The sequence below is a fragment of the Fomitopsis serialis genome (genome assembly GCF_022376445.1).
Source record: "Fomitopsis serialis strain Sig1Antser10 chromosome Unknown B0H18scaffold_13, whole genome shotgun sequence".
Taxonomy (NCBI): domain Eukaryota; kingdom Fungi; phylum Basidiomycota; class Agaricomycetes; order Polyporales; family Fomitopsidaceae; genus Fomitopsis; species Fomitopsis serialis.
In genome coordinates, this window is record NW_025954973.1 from 158,724 (window position 1) to 177,933 (window position 19,210).

A 19,210-nucleotide genomic window follows, 5' to 3' on the forward strand; every position below is an offset into this window, starting at 1 on the left:
CATCGTACTCCGTCGAAGACTTGATCTGCATGCCCCGGACAGTGCATACGGTGCATGTTCGAAATCACTGTCTCCAATGGGCCATGGTACTCCAGATAGTCCGGTCCAATTCAAAAGACGTTGGGGCCGGAAAGCATTCGTCCTGGGAGTCTCAGCGACCACTAGAGTCCAAGCGATTTCGGTGCGTGGCAGAGAGGAGATGGTCATCATTGCAAACCGAGAGCGCTGCATTGGTGGGAGGAGACAGCCACAGGCTGGTCACGTTGCCGCCGAAGGCTTACGAGCATCGAGTCCGAAGGGCGCCAAACCACCGAGCTCTTTAATAACCTCATTCACCCCGCTGCTCGCCCACCTTCGCATCCTCGTCTACCCCCACCAAAAATGGCTGCAGCACCGACGAAGCAGGCTCTCACCGAGCTTTTCAACACTACCATGCGCACGTCGCGGGAGTTCAGCTCGTACAACTTCCGCAACTACTTCATCCGCCGAACGAAGAAAGCATTCCAGGAGATCGAGGTACGTCCCTGTCGATTGTTCTGCTGCACACATTGTAATTGGGCTCGACACTTGTCAATAGAATGAGGCGGATGCGGCAAAATTGTCCGCATTCTACAACGAGAAGACGAAGGAGCTCGCGGTCCTGAAACGCAGCGCTATCACCAATCAGCTCTACGGTGGATGGCAGCTCGTAGTGGAGAAGCAAAGCGCGGAGAGAGAAAGAAGTGACAATTGATCGGTGAGTCACGCAGTCAGCAGGGATGTTCAGGAGTTCTGACCAAATCCTAGTAGCACTCTGCGCTGTTGTCATCCCTCACCTTCGTCCATATGTCAATTCGCTATCCATTATCCGCTTGGTTTAGGCTTCTCGGTGTATCATAGATGTATGTTTTACAAACATTCCTCGCGCTATTATTCAGTGAGATCGACAATGATTCTTCGCATTCGCGTGAACAGGAGCCTCTGCCCGCACATCTACTCCAAGGACGACAGTGTGCGGCGATCATCGCCTGCAGGGCTCCGATTCATCACGACAAGTATATTCTCCTGATATTGAGAATTTACGCGTCGCAAGTCTCATGTGGGTCACGTACTCCTCCTGTACTCTGTTAAGCCATGGTAAGAAGGGCATATAGGTGCTTCGCCGGATGAGAATTGCCCTGGCATTCGTTATTGTGACCAAGCCGACTATGTGCTCCCGATGGAGGGAAAGATGCCGCATCTTACGTCGAGGTATGCGTTCGGTATGAGGGACAGTATCAATTGGATGTGGTAAGTATGCATACAAGACTGCCACACACCGCTACTAACTAGTACTATTACTGTCAGCATTGTGCATGATGCCAGGCATACATTCAGAACCAGTCAATGTAGCTCCCAACACTCACTGCGCCGCTGAATTTGCCTGAACGGACTCCGGTGACATGATAAGGTACGTACAGGACCTTGCCCTGGACAACAAGACAGAATCCGGATTACCCTTGTCTCTATCCACTCGCTGATGAACCTCTGGGACGCTTGAATGCTCGCGGTGTCGATAAAATTGCCGCCCCTCTCGTTAAGCATGGGAGTCCTGGAGCTCAAGCCACGTTCCTCGTGCGTTTGACCCATGAATAATTTGCCCCACTGGTCGCCAATGCTCATGCCGTGACTGTCGATACAGACGGCAATATATACATACTAACGAGAAGGGCGAGCTGATGGCGGCCAAATTGCGCGTCGTCAACGTCGGAGGGGGTCCTGCCATCTCGTTCAGAGGTACTCAATGCGAGAGAGCTAGTGCCGAGGTACATATAAGAGTTTCAGATAGTTGAGGCTGATATCTGCGTACAGTTTTAATAGATCGATCAGTACATTAGCGACGCATTGTACAAGATACATGTTTTTACACCCAACATACTTAGCAAACTCTGGCAGTTCTGATCCAACCTGGAATGACAAAGACTACGTGAAAGACACATTGGCCATAGTTTGCCACGGAGGGAGCAACACGTCCAAGTACTGCTTGACACGTTCCCAAGTAAAGGGGGCAACCCTCAAAGTCAAGGCGCCGCGTTCGATGGTCGTCGACACTTCTTCTGCGCTGGGGAACGCAGGAATTTTGCCGCATAAGATTTGAACAGGTATCCTGAGGTCGGTCAATTGGCGGCAATGTTTAACAATGAACGCCAGCCCTTCGAGAGATGCCGCACGCTGAGCTTCAAGTTGATCCCCTCCCGTATGCACTTGTCCTGCGTAAGAGCCGACTCCTTCATACGTCAGCGTCAATAGCTTGAGTAGCGGAAATGCCTCGGCGATGCCCTGGCAGGTGGCGTTATCCAGCACAATCATATCCGAAAATATTTGAAGGGAGACGAGGCCGTTCAAGCGGCCCAGCAAGGGTCGCAAGATCTGTATACCGACCGTGAAATTGGGCTCCAGAGATTCCTTGTGGGCGAGGTAAAGCTTGAGATCCCGTAGGGCAGTCCTGAATGGTGCCCGGCTCAACGCCTCGAGATGGGCGAAGAGTACTTCTTCGCCCAGGTGGCGGTAAACACGCGCTTTGACCGTAAGCTCGAACCGCTGCAGAGAAGGCGACGAGATGGCCTCGACCAAGGCGAGAGTGATCTCGTTGATCAGGCCCGTGTGCAGCTGCAAGGTCTTCAATGCGGGAAAGCAGTGTCCGTCTGCCAGAGGGGCAGTAAACGAAGATCCACAGCGTTTGGGATCGAGCCGCACGACAACGTGCTCCAGGGTCGGGATCCCACCGAGAACGATTAGGCCACTCAGGGACAGTTGGTCGTTCGCGTCGAAGTGGGATATATGGGTGGTCGCTAAAGGCCGTACAGTGTCCTCCGTCAACGTGGGTGGCGGCCACTTTGCGCTGCTCGAAGGCCCGGTCAAGTGCAGACGGCTGAGTCGAGGGAAGAGACGGTTGGCTCGTTGGAATAGGGGTTCGGCGTCGTACGCGCATGCGTTGATATACAGCTCTTCTACCGCAGGGCCCGCGAAGATGTGGCTGTGGACGAGCAGTCCAAACCACTCCTTGTCGTCTTGAAACCAGATCGTGTGTACCGCAGGGAACAGAACCATGGATTGAGGGATGCCCCGCAGAAATTTCCCGGCGCTGTAGATATTCACAGTGCGGTCAAACTTCCAAGTGAAGCACTTGATATGGGAGGCATAAAACGCCAGGCGACTGACGTCGAGACGGTTGGTATTCTATCCAATGGCGTCACGTTAATCGCTTCAAGGCAAAGGAGACCCAAGGGGTCACTTACTGGCTGCTCCCATAAAAGCTCGCGTCTCCTTTGATCCTTTTCCCAGACGTGGCCCGGGATTGTAGACATCAGCGGGACCAGTCCTCCTATGTGTTGCCACAAGACGGCCACGGCCACAAAGTGAAATGTCTTGCATGTCCTGGCCATCCTGGCCACCGATGCCCTTCCATTGCGGCCTTCGTGGAGGTCGCCCATGACAATCTCAAGTACCTCTTGAATCCGCAGACAACGGAGAGCGACGTCTTCAAACATGGTTGAAAGTAGGCGTGCTAGTCTATGAACGCGTCGCACGGCCTATCAATGGGGCTTCTCAAATGCGAGGCGATGCAACGTACCAAAAACACAGACAAGAATAAGCAAGCAGAGAGAGTTGAGAGACTACTGCGATCGGAAGGCAGGTATTTAAGAAGTGGCCTGTTGAGGCGCGCGGATTGCCGGAAGTTGGCCACAGCGGCCACGGGGCTTATGTAAATGCGCAGAGACAAAGCGAACCATGCAAGACAAAGAGGTATTGTTGGAAACGGCACATGGGCGGTATAGGTCCAAGCACCCGTCATCGCCGGGCACCCATAATGACTCTTCATCGTCCCTTTCTTTGCTTCTCGTCGTGTAGCACCCTCATCCTTCGAATGTGAAAATCTCAGGCCTGTGTTGACGTGAAGGGACTCACCTAGGGACATAACACGCTGACGCACTGGATCGATATATACGGTCCAGGCGCCTTGGGCAATCCGGAAATTAGGACTCGTAGGCAAGTGGCAGGCTGTGCATCCCTTCTGAGTGCTGACAATAATACACACCTACCTGGAAACCTTGCCAGTAGGTCAGCGCAATTGACATTCTCGGAACCTACCTTCGACTGCATGTCAGGTATGATCGAGGGCTGGTACTCGCTGAGGTCAAGAACGCTGAGACATACTGTGTACTGGCAGACTCGAAACGGAGGGCAAATGGACACCAGGTGATGCGTGAATTTCTTTCGCTGTACCACACAATTCTCACCCATGAACCTGCGGCTGGAAAGCTCCAAATCCTTAGCTTGCACCATTGACTACGGCGAAAGTATGCGCACATACAATTTGGCAGCGATTGATACACAAGACACGCCGCGTTGCTTGGATCCTCTCGTGAGCATTCGCCGTCGATTGCTGCTGCACGCTGCACGTTCAATTTGCGACTGGCAGATAGTATGTTCTGAGCGACGTCTTACAGGTCTAGCGTTGATTCTTCCTTTCCGCGAAAGCAGGAGAAGTAAATCAGACATGTCGAGGCTAGATCCAACCTCGTACGCCCCCACAAGGCTGCATTGCAGAGCTTACCTAAGTCTGAACTAGGAATCAGGAAGTCAATAGGACAGCTGGTGGCGCCCATCGTCGCGCGAGCCAAAATCGAGCGCGTACTCGGAAGGGCAGTGCAACGCTTGGATACTATGCGTTGTGTGTACTATTTGCTCTGGACAGAAACTCACTCACGTCCGTTGTTCAAACGTTCAACGTTCAGCGCTCAGCCCTGAAGGAGGTCTTCCGGCCAGAAGCCGCTTCAGCTCATTGCGACGGACTTGGACCCAAGTTGGGATAGACCCGGTACCGGCCGCAAACCGCTCCACTGCCGAGTCGTCGGATTCCGAGCGCATTTACTAGTAGACGGGTAAGTAGTGTTGCCATACTATGACATACCGCCTTGAGAGTACTAACATTTGACCGAGTTCGGGCAGTCATTGTGATGATGAAGCGATACATACATAAGTACCACTTCGGGGAACGAAGAACATAAGTACAAAATTTGTCGATCATGATGATCTAGCCGCCGAGCGGCCGAACTTGTGCCCTACCTCGACCAGACGACCTGCCATACGTTTGGACATTAGCTGTCTTCTGCTTTCTCTATTCCGATTCTCCATACACGGCTGCGTGGAAAGAGACTTCACGGGGTTCAATTGGCATCGTTGTATGTCGCGAAGTTCGTCAGCCCGATATGAAGAGGCAAGAGCGCACAACATGACAATTCCTCTACACCAACTTCCGCACGAACTACTCTCCACGATATTCCAGGGCACCCTTCTCCCTGCTCATCAACGACATGGCGATCGTGATGTGAAGAACCTTCTCAGGCTCACCGCTGTCTGCAGTCATTGGCGCGATGTCGCGCAAAATACAGCGACATTCTGGACAACGATCCGCTTGGATGACGATGTGCGACTTCTCGCACTCCATCTGCGCTGCTCCCATAACGCGCTCATCAGCGTGTACGCGAATGGCTCGCGCGACGGCCGCTGGGCGTCGAAGGCGCAGCTGCTCATCCCGCACGCCGCGCGGGTCGTCAAGCTCGACCTTCGTCTATGGCCCGCCGTGTGTACCGAGGCGTCCTGGTACCACGTATCCTCCCTTCTCGGCTGCCCGATGCCCGCACTCACCTCGCTGCGCGTCGACGCGAACGACGTCGGCGTCTTCGCGCTGCCCCCGATCAACCTTGGCCTCTTCCCGCAGCTGCAGTCGCTCACGCTGCACGAGACCGAGCCGGCGTGGGACCCCCCTCTGATGTCAAACGTGACCGTCGTCCAGATGTACGGCCTCCTGTGGCAGCAGCAGCCGACCCTCGACGAGTTCCTCCGGCTGCTGTCCTCGATGCCCCGTTTACAGGCCCTATTCTGTCTGAACTGCGGGATGAAGATTGCCCGCAATTACGGAGGGAATGCTGTCGACTCGCGCACGCGAGGTGTCGTGCCGCTGCGGGAAATACGATCTTTGAAGCTCAAGGACGACTCGCACCGGCCGCTCGCGGTCGTTCTGAAGTACCTGTCGCTCCCGAGCACGGCCACGGTCGACGTGGACTACGCGCCGACCTTGGATATGTACCTGAATAGGGACGTCCGCGACCCGGGCGCCATCATGGTGGTGGGCTGGATGCGCAGGCTGCAGGCTGCGTTCCTGGAGAGAGGGTTAACGGATGAGGTGAGTGATGCCGTTTCGTCCGCCCCAAACTGCTCTCGATCGTTTCATCAGGAGGTACTGGGGATTGACAAGCTGCTGACTATTATTGAGAATTACAAAGGCATGACCGCCCATCGTTTGACTGTGAGTTGTCGTTCCGAATTCAGAGTCGCTGTTCACTCCTTTGAGTGACCCACTCGTGACGTGTGGTTGCTGACTATCTTCGCGCAGTTCTCGAACATCATGATGGTCGTCCATCGTATATATACCCTACCCCCACATAAAGTGCACCGGAGTGGCGAGTTCAAGTTCCGAAAACGTGCATACGTCCTGTATTCGAGATGGCAGGCCCTGGCAAATACGATTTAACGAAGATCATGTCGCTCGCCCATTTCTCCAGGCTTCCCCGCTTATCATTATATTGCAACTCAAGTACTCACAATAGGACGATTTCCAGCATGTCAGCCCTTTCTCAGCGACATGCAACATACTGCAACGTTACGGCGACGACAGCGCACGGCGAGATCGGCAACTCCTAGTTGACTGCCTGTCATTCTACTGTGCCTACCGTCGCCACTTATGACGCAAGTCGCACGGCGCCGCCGTACGGGTATATAAGGGCGAGTTGTAGTCCCTCCTCTTCTTCTCTTAGACCGTCATTGTCCCATCTCGCGCGCGAAGGACTCCGCCGGCTGCAATCTGCTAATTTTTGCTGCTGTGCACAGGTGATTGGAGGTAGGTTTTGTTGCTATCTTGATGATTATCAGCGACGCAAAATACCGACGATGTTTCTTTCTCGGAGCTCATCTGGGCAGGAAGCTTGTACGCCCCGTCTCTCAGTGACGAGGATTCGGGGACAGCGAGTTGTGAGTGCTCGTATTGTCCGTGCTCAGCCCACCTTTGTCTGGAAGAGCATGACAGTCTGCATCGCTACAGTGTCAAGCACAAGTTGCTCAACGTCGTCTCACGTAGACGACCGTGTGCCGTCTCATTCCGGAGCGCACGCAAGGCAGCTTGGAACAGACAATGTCTAATTTCCAGGCGCTTACAACACAGGCGCGTCACGCTCACGGGTGCGTGTTGTTTATGACATCACGCGTCCTCTCAGCCACGGTGGTGCCTCCTCCGTAGGATGATGACTCTTTGCAGAACAGTTGGTGTCTATTTTCCGCTCTTGTTCCGTCGCTGTTCCGCGACTACGTCCGAACACGCCCATTGGTGACAAGTGACTGGAGTTGGCGACGCCCCGTCGGCGAAGCGCATCTAAGCCGCTCAGAGTGATGTCATGTACTACACCTCTTCCAAGCTCAGCACGGCGCAGGCATGGCAGATATATATACGCTGCCATGGCTCTCTATACGAGCGCTACTCTCCCCTTACCTGTCGATTGACTTGCACACAGAACCAGGTCGCTGTCATACGCCATGGACCCAGAAAACAAGCCGAAAGGACCTTCGCCACACTACTCGCTTTACCAGCGTGAGGTCTTCAAACGGGGTGGAGAGACAGGAGAGCGTGAGTCTACATCCGTGAACCTCAACCCTCGCGTCTAGTCTCACACATACTTTGCATCTAGTTCCGACGTTCTCTGTGCACCCAGAGGAGTTGCAGGAGTCTGTCAAGAAGAAGCTCAACGACAGGGGATATTTCTATGCCAACTCGAACGCCGGCATCGGGTGGACAGACCGCGCGAACAGGGAGGCGTTCTATAGATGGCGCATCATTCCACGCACGCTGGTCGACACGACCGTCCGCGACCTGACAAGTGAGTGGTTTCGTTCGTGCTGTGTCGGTTACTCGAGGGTGACGGTCGCAATCAGCAACTATCTTTGGTCACAAGATACCTGCCCCGATCATGTTTGCACCAATTGGTATCAATAAACTCTACCATCCTCTTGGCGAGCTCGTCCCGGCAAAGATCGCGGGCGAACTTGGGATCCCCGTATGTATCTTTACGAAATTTTCTTGACGTTCGTTAACCGAACTTGTCTTGCACGTAGTATTGTCTGTCTACGGCGGGCTCGCAATCTATCGAGGACGTGGCAAAGGCCAACGATCTCGGGGCGTCTATCAAGAACGAGAGCAACAGCGTACATTCTTACAGTGGCCCTAATGGTGGAAACGCAAACAGTCCGCGATTCTTCCAGCTCTACATGGGACATGATGACGAGATCGTGAGTTATGTAACTCGGGATGCGGGACGCATGCTGACTGTCTGCGTATCCTCGCAAGACGCTGTCACTCATCAACCGCGCTTGGAAGTCCGGTTACGACGCGCTCATGCTGACTACAGATACCTGGCAGCTCGCGTGGAGGCCGACAGACATCAATATTGCGAACTACACGTTCTACTACCCCAGCACGGTGAGCATTCCTCTGAGAGATCGAGAATATCACGTTGAGGGTCCGTCTAGGCCGGTAATGAGATCGGAACGTCAGACCCGGTGTTCATGAAGAAGCATGGGGAGGATCTGAAGAAGGACTCGGGCAAGTGGATTGACCACAGTGTGTGGCACGGGAAACCCCACACATGGGAGAAGATCCGCTGGCTCATCGGCGAGGTATGCTTCCCGGGAACGCCCTGAGACTGAAACAATGTTGAGCGAACACACCCACAGTGGAAGCGTATCTCCAACGGTCGTCCGTTCGTCATAAAGGGTATCCAGAACGCCGAAGATGCACTGAAGGCGTATGAGGTCGGATGTGAGGGCATCGTCGTGACGAACCACGCGGGCCGCCAGGTCGACGGCGCTGTTGGCAGCCTGGAGGTGTTGCCCGAGATCGCTGAAGCAGTCGGTGATAGTACGTATCACATTTGACTACCAACGGTGGCATGAACTGACAATGCTGTGTGCGTCCAGAGATGACCATCATCTTTGACTCCGGCGTGAGGACGGGCGCAGATGTATTCAAGGCAATCGCACTCGGCGCGCACGTCGTCGAGGTCGGACGGCTGTATGTCTGGGGCATGGCCCACGAGGGCGAGTATGGGTGTCGGCATGTCATGAAGAGCCTGCTCGCGGTGCGTTTCTTCGTCCTTGTGTCCTCGTAAAGACGTCCAACTCACATCCTCATAGGACTTGGATATTCTGATGACGGTTGGGGGCTACCAAAGTATCACGAAGGACGTGTATAACAACAGGAAGGCGCTGAAGTACAATTCGAGTGGTGTGCCACCCGGTCCCGGTGAGCATGCGAAGTTGTGAGCCCACAGCGGTGGGCGAGACCTTCTTACTGTAGAGTACTGTGTAACTGTATAGAATACTGTATCTTCATTCTGATGCGCTGTTCTGTCACGTTCTTTACGTTTAGCGTCCAAGGGACTGCTGCAATATGCCTCCTAGTATGCACAAGCGGTCCAAATATTCAAAAATCAAGGGAGAACAGTCAACGACTGGAGGTGATGAGTTTCACGTGCTAGTAAGGACTACGCTGTCCATTGCTCCGAGCTGACGATGAGTTTCGACCTTCCACCTGCAAAGCTTTGTCAATGCTGCTTGTGATACACTCTCTGTTTAAATCTTCGCAATGGGAATCCATAGTCATTCGAGGCGCACCCGCTCACCAGTGACCGCGTCCACAGTGAGTGAGTACTTGAACTTGCACATTCAAGTTGAATTAACCATCGAAGCTGAAGCGCTGAAGCTGGAAGGACTGCTTTCCTTTGGACTGTAATCATGCTTGGAGCATAGATATGACGTCGGTTTACTCCCTAGACGGTAAGTCCTGCTGAGCTGCAGACGCTTGTATGCTCTCATGTTCGACATCAGGACGACTCTTAAGCTCTTTGTCTTCGGCATCCCGCATCCGCTGCCCTCAACTTGCGAAGGTCTCTTGCTTGCTCTTACCACAAGGGCCTGTTTACAACGCCCAGAATCCATACACGACACTGCTGGGCCCTGCTTTTTTACGACGCACGCACACGATCTCAAGACACTATACTACCATGGTCTCAGGCTCAACGCCGGATGTGAAGGCACCCCAGGAGGCGAGCCCTTCGGATACGCTGCGCGTGTTCCTCCGTCGCACGAAAACAGAGTATCTAGAGGCTGTCCACAATGGGAGAGGGAAGGAATGGACTGTCGTGATGGGGAACGAGGCGGGTGGTACGTAGCCTGTTGTCTCCCCTCTGACGTACTCACACTGATATCCGATGACATTGCCCTCCTGCGCTCCCTTACATTAACCCTACTCGTCATCTGGCTATCTGCAACGTGGGCGTAGACTTGGACTCGCTCGCAAGTGCCATCGCCTACGCATGGTACCTCTCCCAGGAGCAGCAGTCACCATCCGTCGCTCTCGTGCAAACCCCGCGCGGGGATCTGCATCTGCGCGCTGAGAACGCGCACGCACTCGCGCTTGCCGGCCTCAGCTTTGACGACCTGCTTTGCATGGACGATGCGTCGCCCTCCGAGTCCACGTCCTTGCCCTTTCCTTCCACGACATTCGCGCTAGTCGACCACAACCGGTTAAGTGCCCAATTCTCTGTCGACAACTCGGACGCACGCGTCGTTGCGATTATCGATCACCACGCCGATGAGGGCCTGCACACCGAGGCAAACCCGCGGATTGTCACACAGGGCATAGGCAGCTGCGCGGCGCTCGTAGCATCGTTTCTCCAAGACAAGTGCCCAGAGCACATTCCCCGGGAGCTCGCAATGCTGCTTCTATCTGCAATTATCATCGACACGGGCGGAATGACTCCCGGTGGCAAGGCGGTGGAGGTCGATCAGAGGGCAGCCGCGTTCCTCGCCTCGAGATGCACGCTCGCCCCCACAGACCCGGCCGGTCTTTCACTAGCGCCCGAAAGTTCCTCGGACGCGATACCGCCCCTGCATGAGTCCCCGGTGATCCAGCAGCTAAACGCCACTCTGCAGACGAAGAAGAACTCCGTCGCACATCTCGGGGTGCGCGACCTCCTCCGGCGGGACTACAAGGAGTACGCGCTCACGCCTGCGTTCGCGCCCAGCCGAGAACTGCTCATTGGGCTCGCGTCCGTCCCGCTCGGGCTCGCTGCGTTCGTGCCGCGGGACGAGGCGCAGTTCGTCCGGGACACAAGGGGCTGGATGGACGAACGCGGGCTGAGCGCCCTCGGCGTGCTCACGTCGTTCCGGGACGAGAAGAAGGCGGGGAAGAGCGGGAAGGGCAAGCACCGCAGAGAACAACTGTGGATCGTGCGCGCGAGGGACGACGCGCCCGGGGAGCATGGCGGGGAACTCGCGCGCAGGCTCTTCCATGGCCTGGAGGGCAGCGAAGATCTGAGACTGAAGAAGCGGAAGTGGGAAAAGATTGGAATGGAGCCTGCGGTGTGGGATAGATCGGGAGGTGCATTCGCCGAGGGATGGCGCGTGAAAGCATGGAAGCAGAAGAATACAGATGCGACCAGGAAGGCGACCGCACCCATCGTTAAGGCAATTGTGGAAGGTCGTGGCGTGTAGAGAGCAGTTCCGTATCTAAACGACCTTGGATGATGACCTTTCTGGTGCGACTATTCTGTTCACCGGCCACGGTTCTGAGCTCAACATACAAAGAGGGTGATATATGGTAGGGTCGGGCTCGAGGTGACCCATAATGAGGTTCCGAAGGCAGTGTATAAGGGTCCTGGCAAGGTGAGTTTTCGAGCCGAGTGCTATGTCAATGCAAATGACTGATGCGTTTGGTGCAGTGAAACTTAAAGCCCCTCAGTGAGATCTGTGAACCTAGGTTTGAAACGCAGAGTCCGTGATATGTGGCCGGCGCGTTACTGCTCGATATACATCGCCTCCGAGGCAGCGCTGTTGATAGGTTCCACTGAGGTTCACTCATTCCACGCCTATCCATGCTTATAACTTGCTGGTCCCTGCCTTGCCGCTGCATCGATTCGCAGTATGGTCGACCTTAACGTCAGGCTAGGGACGACTTTCGGTTGTGGCCTTGTCGGAATTACCTTGGCACAGTTGTACGTATCCGTGACTCTTCGGGTCCCTTGGCCCTCATTGAAGATACCTTGCAACGACATGGACACCTTCCGGTCGAACCACAGTCTGTATGGAGTGTCTTTCTCCCAGACCTTTTACTACTTTTCTGTGTACCGCGGGGACTCAATGCGACTGAAGAGCTTGGTGCGTATTTGAACTCAAGTTCAAGAGATCTCTATGTTTAATCAGTTCGGTTGACAGGTGGCGTGGTGGATGTGAGCTGTCCCCCCAAACTTACGAGTCCCTCGGCGGCCGCGAGCTGATGACTATTGTGGTAGGCTATTGGCAACGGCTAAACAGGCTGTATCTTTGCAAGTACGTCAATAACAGGGCATCGCATCTACGTCCCACCGACGTCATTAATACATACAAGGCCATTTACAGTGAGACAATTTCCAACCATGCGAAGCTAAAGGGCGCGACAAAGCTACCCATGTATGACGCCTATTCTAATCGCGCGTGTGATACTGATCAGGCGTAGAGCATATGGTGTGAGTCCTGTGCATTCCTACATGGTGGGCGGCAGTTCAAATCCCATTTCAGGTACAGAATGCCATCGGGGTACGTTCCCTTGCCACGATGTCTTACCTGTGTATTCACGACGTGTAGTGGTTGCTTATATTCTCAATTCAGTGGTGATTGTACAGGAATACAACTATCTGTGTACGCTGACCATGCAGGTAGTTTTTATGTTCACAAGATAAATCAAAGTAAGCAATGTTCAAAGCCGCATCACACAATCATTCCTGACACGAGCTAGTTCTTTGCCATCATAAATATCGCAAATTGTTTGTACGCGTTACAGTCCGTGTTCAAACGTCCACATTACAGAGGGAGGGCGTCCGCGCTCACTTTCATACAGATCATACTGATGACCTTAACGCTTTGTGGGTCGTTCAAGTCATGCCACTGATTTGAATCACTCTAATGTCTAGTCCGCTGAAGTCACCGGATCCGCGGGTAGCTACTTTCCGCATTAAATTGTTGTCCGGCTAACGTTGAACTCCCGTGCCGCATTGACAGTAGGTGTGTTTGACATGTGAGTCGGATTCCATTTGGCAGATATCAGTGTCCTAGATCTCTACAGGTACGTGAGCGGGACGAAGAATTATACGGCAAGTCATCCAACTATTCTACGTCTACCTTGATCCTAAGAGTCTGTCGACCATCAGACCTCGGCATCCCTGGTTTCGCCATGCATAGTAATCGTAACAGATGTCTTTATCACGTCCGTTCTGTGCGCGCAGCAAAGTCTCGCCTTCACAGCCCGTGAGTAGACCTGTCATCATGAGTTTGACCACATGATGAGCCAGAATACCATTGCAGAACAGCGAGTTTGGTCAATCGGCTGATCAAATATAACGCCGAACGTGGTATGGCCTTATGGTGCGTTAGCGTCCGATGGTATTTTCAGCATAACCTCTGGATGGTAACGATCCATCACAGTATGGTCCAATTAATAGTCTTTGCCTTTGTATGTCCCCTCCTACGGGGTCTTCATGATGACGCCCTCGAGTTAACAATAACTGGACAGTTCGTGTATGACCTTCAGTCTAAGACGACGAATACCGCTGGGGTCATATACTACCTGGAGTTTTCTGGTAAACGCCAATGTAGTCATTTGTATCCCTACCCGCCACTGACAGCCCTGGATCTGCAGTATATGTCAACTCAACGTTGGCAGTGTGAGTGTCAAACTCATAAAGGAACTATCAGTCTCACGTCGACCCCATTTCTATGCAGGCTCAATGTACGCAAGCACATGCGTAAGACGTTGGTCGACAACTGTTGCGTAGAGATCATGCCTAAGGAGTGCGCTACCGAGCCTGTCGGTCGCAGCGACGGTTCGAGCAGTGGTTCCGACCGAGTTCCGACCGCTGAACGTTGAACACGGCATCTCACTGTTCCTCCAGAGAACTCGCACTCGCCTTCGCCTTCGCAATGGTGGTCACCATGCATCTGTATCGAATCGCCTTGCTCACATGTATGTAAATACGAAGCAGTGCCTCTGGTCGGTACATAGCACGACCCGTCATAAGAACTAGTTTCCTCTGCTTGAGATCCCAGTTCTGCTCAGTACATTTGACGATGCCTTAGCGGTTCTCTAGCTCACGCATTGACAAGAGTGATCAATAACATACATGTACGCACGTTGAGTTACGCGGTTCACGTCTCATTGAGTGAGCCAGTGACGTGCCCTTATATCATAGTCATGTTGTGGGCATATGCATGCGTGAGAGTAACATACAGGAATGGGGGGAATGCGGGTGATACAACTGCGATGCGGACCCCCATGCCTGCAACGATCCCGGACCAACGTCCGCAGCGGAAAGCAAGGGAAGCGAGGCTCCCTGAGGACGACGCCAAGCGTCGAGAGTGTGGCGGGGAGAAGGTTTACTTCTCGGGGTTGGGGTTCCTGTGAGAAGATATTCGGTTAGCGTCTGCACGGCGAAGAGCAGTAAAAATGAGGAAAAGTCAGATAGGAGCGAAAGACAAGATGCGTGGTTATCAACATAGGTATTCAGTGTGAACTATGCTATGGTTTGGTTGTATCATCTTCGAAGACGAGACCAGGCCACCGAGGCCAGGAGAGAAAATAAAGAACTGGCACTCACATTCTCCGCTTGCCACCGGGGAGAGTGGTGACATTCACGAAGCTGCACCTAGCGTGAGCGATTGGTTTCCTTTGAGAAGTCTATGACTACGTACCGACGGTTGTAGATCATCCGCTTCTTAGCACGGCCCTTGGGAGTTTTCTTCTTCTCCTGCTTTTCGACCTTGGGGGTCTGCGACTTGACTTTGCCGGCACGGGCGAGGGATCCGTGAACTAGCAGAAAAATTGTTGCGTCGGCACCTCTCTGCTCGCCGATGGGCACAAAAACCGACCTTTTCCCATGTTTTCTTGAGGCGGGGTTACAGGGCTAGTCGCTGTGGATGAGAGCGAGGAGAGCGACCGGTGCTCCTGTACAGTCAGCGATCTAAGGTTCTCACGGCTTACGTACACAAGCCGTTTGAGCGGCAGCCACCGAGCTCACTGGCGCCCAGGATGCTCAGGCTCGTGTGGGCCTGTAACCCTGCCTCCATCCTAGTATTCAAGCTCAAGGCAGCATTATATATGTTCATCGCTGTTTCCTGGGCCCCTGGGCCCCTGGTGTACGACGTCGACGGAATGGAATATTTGTGATACATAGCTCGCACTAACTTAGTAGCCGATAGTTATGCCATTGACCCGTCCTGCACAATGTGCATTTGGTCCCTCGCCTCTAAAATCACTGTGACCGTCTTCGACTTGGCTCGCTAACCTACCAGTGCAAGCTGCTGCGAGGATATTGCTCTAGTAGTAGCCTAGTAGGCCGACCAATAAACCGGTCATGTACGGTAGGCGTTACGTTCCAAGCTCAAGCTGCATATTCGTCCATAAAAGAGGGGAAGGGGTCTTCATGCTTACATTATGTAGCACCTCTCCACGTCGCAATTCGACAAGTGGCCACAGCATCACCCGATTTGTCCCTCTGCAGTACGTGTACACAAAGGCTTCAAGCGTTATCCTTAGAACGAGTCGTCCTGCAACCAAACGCGCACCGATGTACTGTGGAAAATATCAATTTCGCGTATAGTGCAATGGACTACGCTGGACTCACCTTAGCACGCGACGTGCATGAAGTTTCGGAAGCCTCGTTTGTATGGTTGCTTGCCAACTATCATGGTCCGGGGAGGTGCTTCCCGAAGCACACATCAACTGTACCCACACATACCTCACGCTTGCAAAGCGCGAGTCGGAGGAGAGTACCTCGTCTATCAGCACACATCGCTGTTGCTCCAAGAACTCTTCCGCCAGGGTTAGGATCTCAGACTCCCCGATGGAGTCGATGAGTCGGGTGTCTAGTCTGATGCCTACAACCCAAAGTTTTGAGGAGTTGATGCTTTGTAAGAGCGAGTAAAGCCGTTGAGGCGTTCGAGACGGTGCAGCCAGTACTTTCTGTAGGCAGAATGAGATCGCGAACTGCTCCAGTCCGGCGCATTGACCGAGCGTCAGAGTCTGTCGATGTTCTCCTAGCAGACGAACCTCAGACTTGATCCATCAAGATCGAAGTGATCATACCTATCCCCTGCCCGGGAGTTATTGCTGGTGGCAGCCGCAGCCGAATGTACGCACGTTTGAGTTCCGACCCCGTATGCTGCAGCGTTGTCGCGATTGCGTCGCTCAAACCGTAGTCCTCCGTCGCCTCCTTCCGGTTGTCCACCCAACCCGCCCTGAGTTCCTGTAAGCCACCGGCGATACGTAAATGTCGGACAAGCAAGTCCACGACATCATCAGACGGACCGTCCAAATGAAGGGTTGCGAGTCGTGGAGGGGTAGTGCTCAGAGCTGACGGATGAAAATCCTTCGACCGGAAGATCAACGTCTGACAGCTAAGCTCTCTGAGGTTGGGGAGTGCGCAGACGAGCCGGCCGAAGATGATCTTGGACGGAAAGGTGACGTGGACCAGATGAAGTCCGGCAACATTAACGAAGGTCGATAAATGAACAAATACATGGCGGTGCATAGTTCCGGACTGCCATGCTGCGTTGCCAATGCCAAGGTGGCCCAACGACGGTAGCTTTCCCGCCAGCATCGACGCGAAAGTCCCAAAGTGGGGGATCGGTCGGCGTGTCTCTCCGGTGCTCACCGTTCCGAGGACTACGACCACCTTGACTCTGGCTCGTAGTTGCGGATGTGTATCGAGTAGTTTTGCGAAACGATGTGTGGTTTGCCGAAGTCCGAGAGTGGTTGTGGCGACGAGATGGTATTTGCTCCTGGCATACCATGCCTTGCAGACCAATGCGCAATTCCTGAGATCAGCTGGCTCATTCCAGAGATAGTCAATTGCCCGCTCCCAAGTCTCGGTGGGCAATTCAGGTAGCATGCTGCTCTGCAATTAAAAATCCGTCAATTTAGCAACGTCGGAGTGATCACGCACTGGGGCCCAGCACTCACTATGTGTACTGAGGTGGGGTTGGCAGAGATGCGGGCCACCTCAGACCTCATCGATAGCTCCAGGGGTAACGGCGCTTTGCAGGCAAGATTGAAATGTGTCTGTGCCTGTCAAGAAATGTCCATCATTACAGCCTTGGCAATTCATTACCTAGCAGCTCCGGCCCTCCAGATTTTGTAACGAACATGTCCCTAGGGATGGTCCAGGGCCAGTGACAAGACACGGTGACTGCGTAGCTCTTTGGGGCGACAAGTCCGGATGCGCACACCATTCTTGCAATTGATAGCCCAAAAAGGAGACGAGATCATCATTCTGCACAACACACAGCTACGTGTAGAGAGATGGCGAGCAGGGGGTGCCATCTCACTGTATAATAGTAGCCAGGACACTGATCAGCTCTTTGTCGACCTTGGGCGGTGACTCGCCCTTAATGTTGAGATAAGCTGTCCGCAGCCGTTCAGTCGCGAGTTCGTCCAGACTGGACAGCTTCTCTGTGGATGGAGCGGATGTGTTTGATGCCGAAGATGACGACAACCGTGGTTCTGACATCAAACGGTGCGTACACTGATGTCTTCGCTCAGTCTATGGTAACAACTGAGAACACGACGACGTACCAGCTTCACTCCGTACCACGCGCGGAGTGTCAGTCCGGTAGGTATTGAATCTTGTGGAGGTACGGGCCCGTCGTCGTCGTCGGTCATGTCCACAGCGACGAGGAACGTCTTTAGTGACAACGTGATGTCGGCAGCAAGGTATGCGGTTTCGGCGAATTGCAGGAAGTAAAATGGACTTTGCGGGGCAAGGATGAGAACGTGAGATAGGGCCTGTAGCGCATATGTGTATCTGCGTCGTCGTCGTCAAGCGAACATGCGACGAGTGAGATTTCGAGGAACTCACTGGTTACATGAGCAATATATATCGGCGAGCTCCAACCAGCCACCGACATCGGTGTAGAACGTGTCAAGCATCGATGAGAGTTCTTCCACAGCTCGGTCGATCTTGCCCATGTTCCGAAGCACCACTGCTTTCCGACGCCAGACCGCCTACACAGCGTCAGCATATAAGTGGCCACATACGCGACTGAATACTCACAGCGTTCGTCTCATCTGCTTCCAACAACTCGTCATAGAACTTCAGTGCAACTTCGGGTGGTTCCGTCGCTTCCATTCTGAGGCCTTGTAGTACGTCGGCGCGAGGGGAGCCAGGAAACGCGTCTAGGATGTGTTGGAGACATTGCTACCGACGTTGGGCACGACATTGTCCACGTTAGCTATGCATATCGCTAGCTAGGTCACAACATGCAGCTCACATCTGCGACTTCAATGTCTCCTTGGTCCAATGCAGCGAGGAAAAGCTTCTCAAGGTTGTCCCATCCTGTTGTGCGAGCGTGTCGGGCCATGCGCGTCGACCATCACGGCACTCACGACTCACCTCCATCCCCTTGCCTGGTGTACGCTCTGCTCTTCAGGAGTACCAAGCCATTCGCGAGAATCTCCTTCGAGCTCTCTGACCGTCTTTGCCTGTAACTTGCGAGCTTCTGGAGGGAGTTCGTGAGGTCCATGGTGAAGTCGCTGCGACCGCTGCAGGCGCCATCACATGTCCGCGCTTTGCCACTTTCCTCGATGGCATTCTGCTTTTGCTCACCACGTCGGGTGTCGATCGAGGCCTTGGTCTCGTCTGTGTCGGCCCATTCCGTATGTACATAGTATGATTGTGGATATAAGGTGAGTAGTCAAGTCAGGGCTGAGTATTTACACCGTCACTAACCGCCGTACCGGGGCAGACAACTTTCCTCGAAAACCGGAAATGTAGCTGTTCAACACAGTAATGAGGCTTCAACAGCCCGTCATGACATTATACGCATTAGAGACCTGAAACTCAATGTCCCGATAGCGAAGCAGGGGAACGAGACGGGTTCACAGCACGTTCTACTCACCCTCTCCATCGCGCACGACACACGGTCCACGGCTGCAGCGGACGACTTGTCTCGCTCCGTCAACTATGCGTCCATCTCGGAAACTATCATTCAAGCGCACGACGCCTTTCGTGTCCCATCGCTCGAAGCTCTGGCGGAACGTGTGTGTGCGTCC

The 19,210-nt window shown here is 53.7% G+C and overlaps 10 protein-coding genes across 10 annotated transcripts; 5 read left to right on the forward strand and 5 right to left on the reverse strand.

The window, feature by feature from the left end:
* Positions 1-381: 381 nt before the first annotated feature.
* B0H18DRAFT_871916 (uncharacterized protein) lies at positions 382-733 on the forward strand (the record flags this gene model as incomplete). Its single annotated transcript, XM_048040193.1, has 2 exons — positions 382-516; positions 578-733. The coding sequence occupies 2 exons, from the start codon at positions 382-384 to the stop codon at positions 731-733; spliced, it is 291 nt and encodes a 96-aa protein (XP_047896679.1).
* A 221-nt stretch (positions 734-954) lies between these two features.
* B0H18DRAFT_989384 (uncharacterized protein) lies at positions 955-1,944 on the reverse strand. Its single transcript, XM_048044951.1, has 3 exons — positions 1,327-1,944; positions 1,134-1,269; positions 955-1,078 (listed from the first exon to the last, which is right to left on the reverse strand). Exon 1 carries the CDS (start codon positions 1,639-1,641, stop codon positions 1,363-1,365), a length of 279 nt encoding a protein of 92 aa, XP_047896680.1. The 5' UTR covers positions 1,642-1,944; the 3' UTR covers positions 955-1,078; positions 1,134-1,269; positions 1,327-1,362.
* On the reverse strand, positions 1,942-3,611 carry B0H18DRAFT_1102633 (uncharacterized protein; the record flags this gene model as incomplete). Its single annotated transcript, XM_048032557.1, has 3 exons — positions 3,593-3,611; positions 3,258-3,531; positions 1,942-3,198 (listed from the first exon to the last, which is right to left on the reverse strand). The coding sequence occupies exons 2-3, from the start codon at positions 3,507-3,509 to the stop codon at positions 1,942-1,944; spliced, it is 1,509 nt and encodes a 502-aa protein (XP_047896681.1). The 5' UTR covers positions 3,510-3,531; positions 3,593-3,611.
* A 1,355-nt stretch (positions 3,612-4,966) lies between these two features.
* B0H18DRAFT_84375 (uncharacterized protein) lies at positions 4,967-6,849 on the forward strand. The gene is made up of 2 exons (XM_048039526.1): positions 4,967-6,331; positions 6,419-6,849. The coding sequence occupies exons 1-2, from the start codon at positions 5,207-5,209 to the stop codon at positions 6,554-6,556; spliced, it is 1,263 nt and encodes a 420-aa protein (XP_047896682.1). The 5' UTR covers positions 4,967-5,206; the 3' UTR covers positions 6,557-6,849.
* A 762-nt stretch (positions 6,850-7,611) lies between these two features.
* B0H18DRAFT_872154 (L-lactate dehydrogenase) lies at positions 7,612-9,393 on the forward strand (the record flags this gene model as incomplete). The annotated part of the gene is made up of 9 exons (XM_048040202.1): positions 7,612-7,702; positions 7,764-7,952; positions 8,008-8,129; positions 8,188-8,361; positions 8,420-8,551; positions 8,602-8,748; positions 8,806-8,989; positions 9,049-9,209; positions 9,265-9,393. 9 exons carry the CDS (start codon positions 7,612-7,614, stop codon positions 9,391-9,393), a joined length of 1,329 nt encoding a protein of 442 aa, XP_047896683.1.
* Positions 9,394-9,640: 247 nt separating this feature from the next.
* On the forward strand, positions 9,641-12,009 carry B0H18DRAFT_989417 (uncharacterized protein). The gene is made up of 6 exons (XM_048044952.1): positions 9,641-9,769; positions 9,825-9,906; positions 9,958-10,293; positions 10,412-11,669; positions 11,719-11,796; positions 11,853-12,009. Exons 2-4 carry the CDS (start codon positions 9,882-9,884, stop codon positions 11,623-11,625), a joined length of 1,575 nt encoding a protein of 524 aa, XP_047896684.1. The 5' UTR covers positions 9,641-9,769; positions 9,825-9,881; the 3' UTR covers positions 11,626-11,669; positions 11,719-11,796; positions 11,853-12,009.
* On the forward strand, positions 11,893-14,194 carry B0H18DRAFT_84444 (uncharacterized protein). Its single transcript, XM_048039536.1, has 17 exons — positions 11,893-12,125; positions 12,210-12,288; positions 12,346-12,359; positions 12,423-12,459; positions 12,518-12,579; positions 12,626-12,635; positions 12,688-12,705; positions 12,754-12,779; positions 12,829-12,854; positions 12,905-13,031; positions 13,090-13,104; positions 13,348-13,413; positions 13,471-13,530; positions 13,591-13,618; positions 13,679-13,745; positions 13,805-13,829; positions 13,888-14,194. Exons 1-17 carry the CDS (start codon positions 12,055-12,057, stop codon positions 14,030-14,032), a joined length of 876 nt encoding a protein of 291 aa, XP_047896685.1. The 5' UTR covers positions 11,893-12,054; the 3' UTR covers positions 14,033-14,194.
* Positions 14,195-14,755: 561 nt separating this feature from the next.
* On the reverse strand, positions 14,756-14,981 carry B0H18DRAFT_872168 (ribosomal protein S30; the record flags this gene model as incomplete). Its single annotated transcript, XM_048040205.1, has 2 exons — positions 14,756-14,801; positions 14,854-14,981. Coding segments are annotated over 2 exons (174 nt in total), but the record flags the coding sequence as incomplete, so codon positions are not given.
* A 285-nt stretch (positions 14,982-15,266) lies between these two features.
* On the reverse strand, positions 15,267-17,420 carry B0H18DRAFT_84663 (uncharacterized protein). Its single transcript, XM_048039564.1, has 4 exons — positions 17,123-17,420; positions 16,247-17,057; positions 15,786-16,197; positions 15,267-15,733 (listed from the first exon to the last, which is right to left on the reverse strand). Exons 1-4 carry the CDS (start codon positions 17,171-17,173, stop codon positions 15,694-15,696), a joined length of 1,314 nt encoding a protein of 437 aa, XP_047896687.1. The 5' UTR covers positions 17,174-17,420; the 3' UTR covers positions 15,267-15,693.
* Positions 17,421-17,483: 63 nt separating this feature from the next.
* B0H18DRAFT_872025 (TPR-like protein) lies at positions 17,484-18,681 on the reverse strand (the record flags this gene model as incomplete). The annotated part of the gene is made up of 6 exons (XM_048040197.1): positions 17,484-17,684; positions 17,735-17,963; positions 18,018-18,163; positions 18,213-18,356; positions 18,430-18,494; positions 18,552-18,681. 6 exons carry the CDS (start codon positions 18,679-18,681, stop codon positions 17,484-17,486), a joined length of 915 nt encoding a protein of 304 aa, XP_047896688.1.
* Between the last annotated feature and the right edge of the window lie 529 nt (positions 18,682-19,210).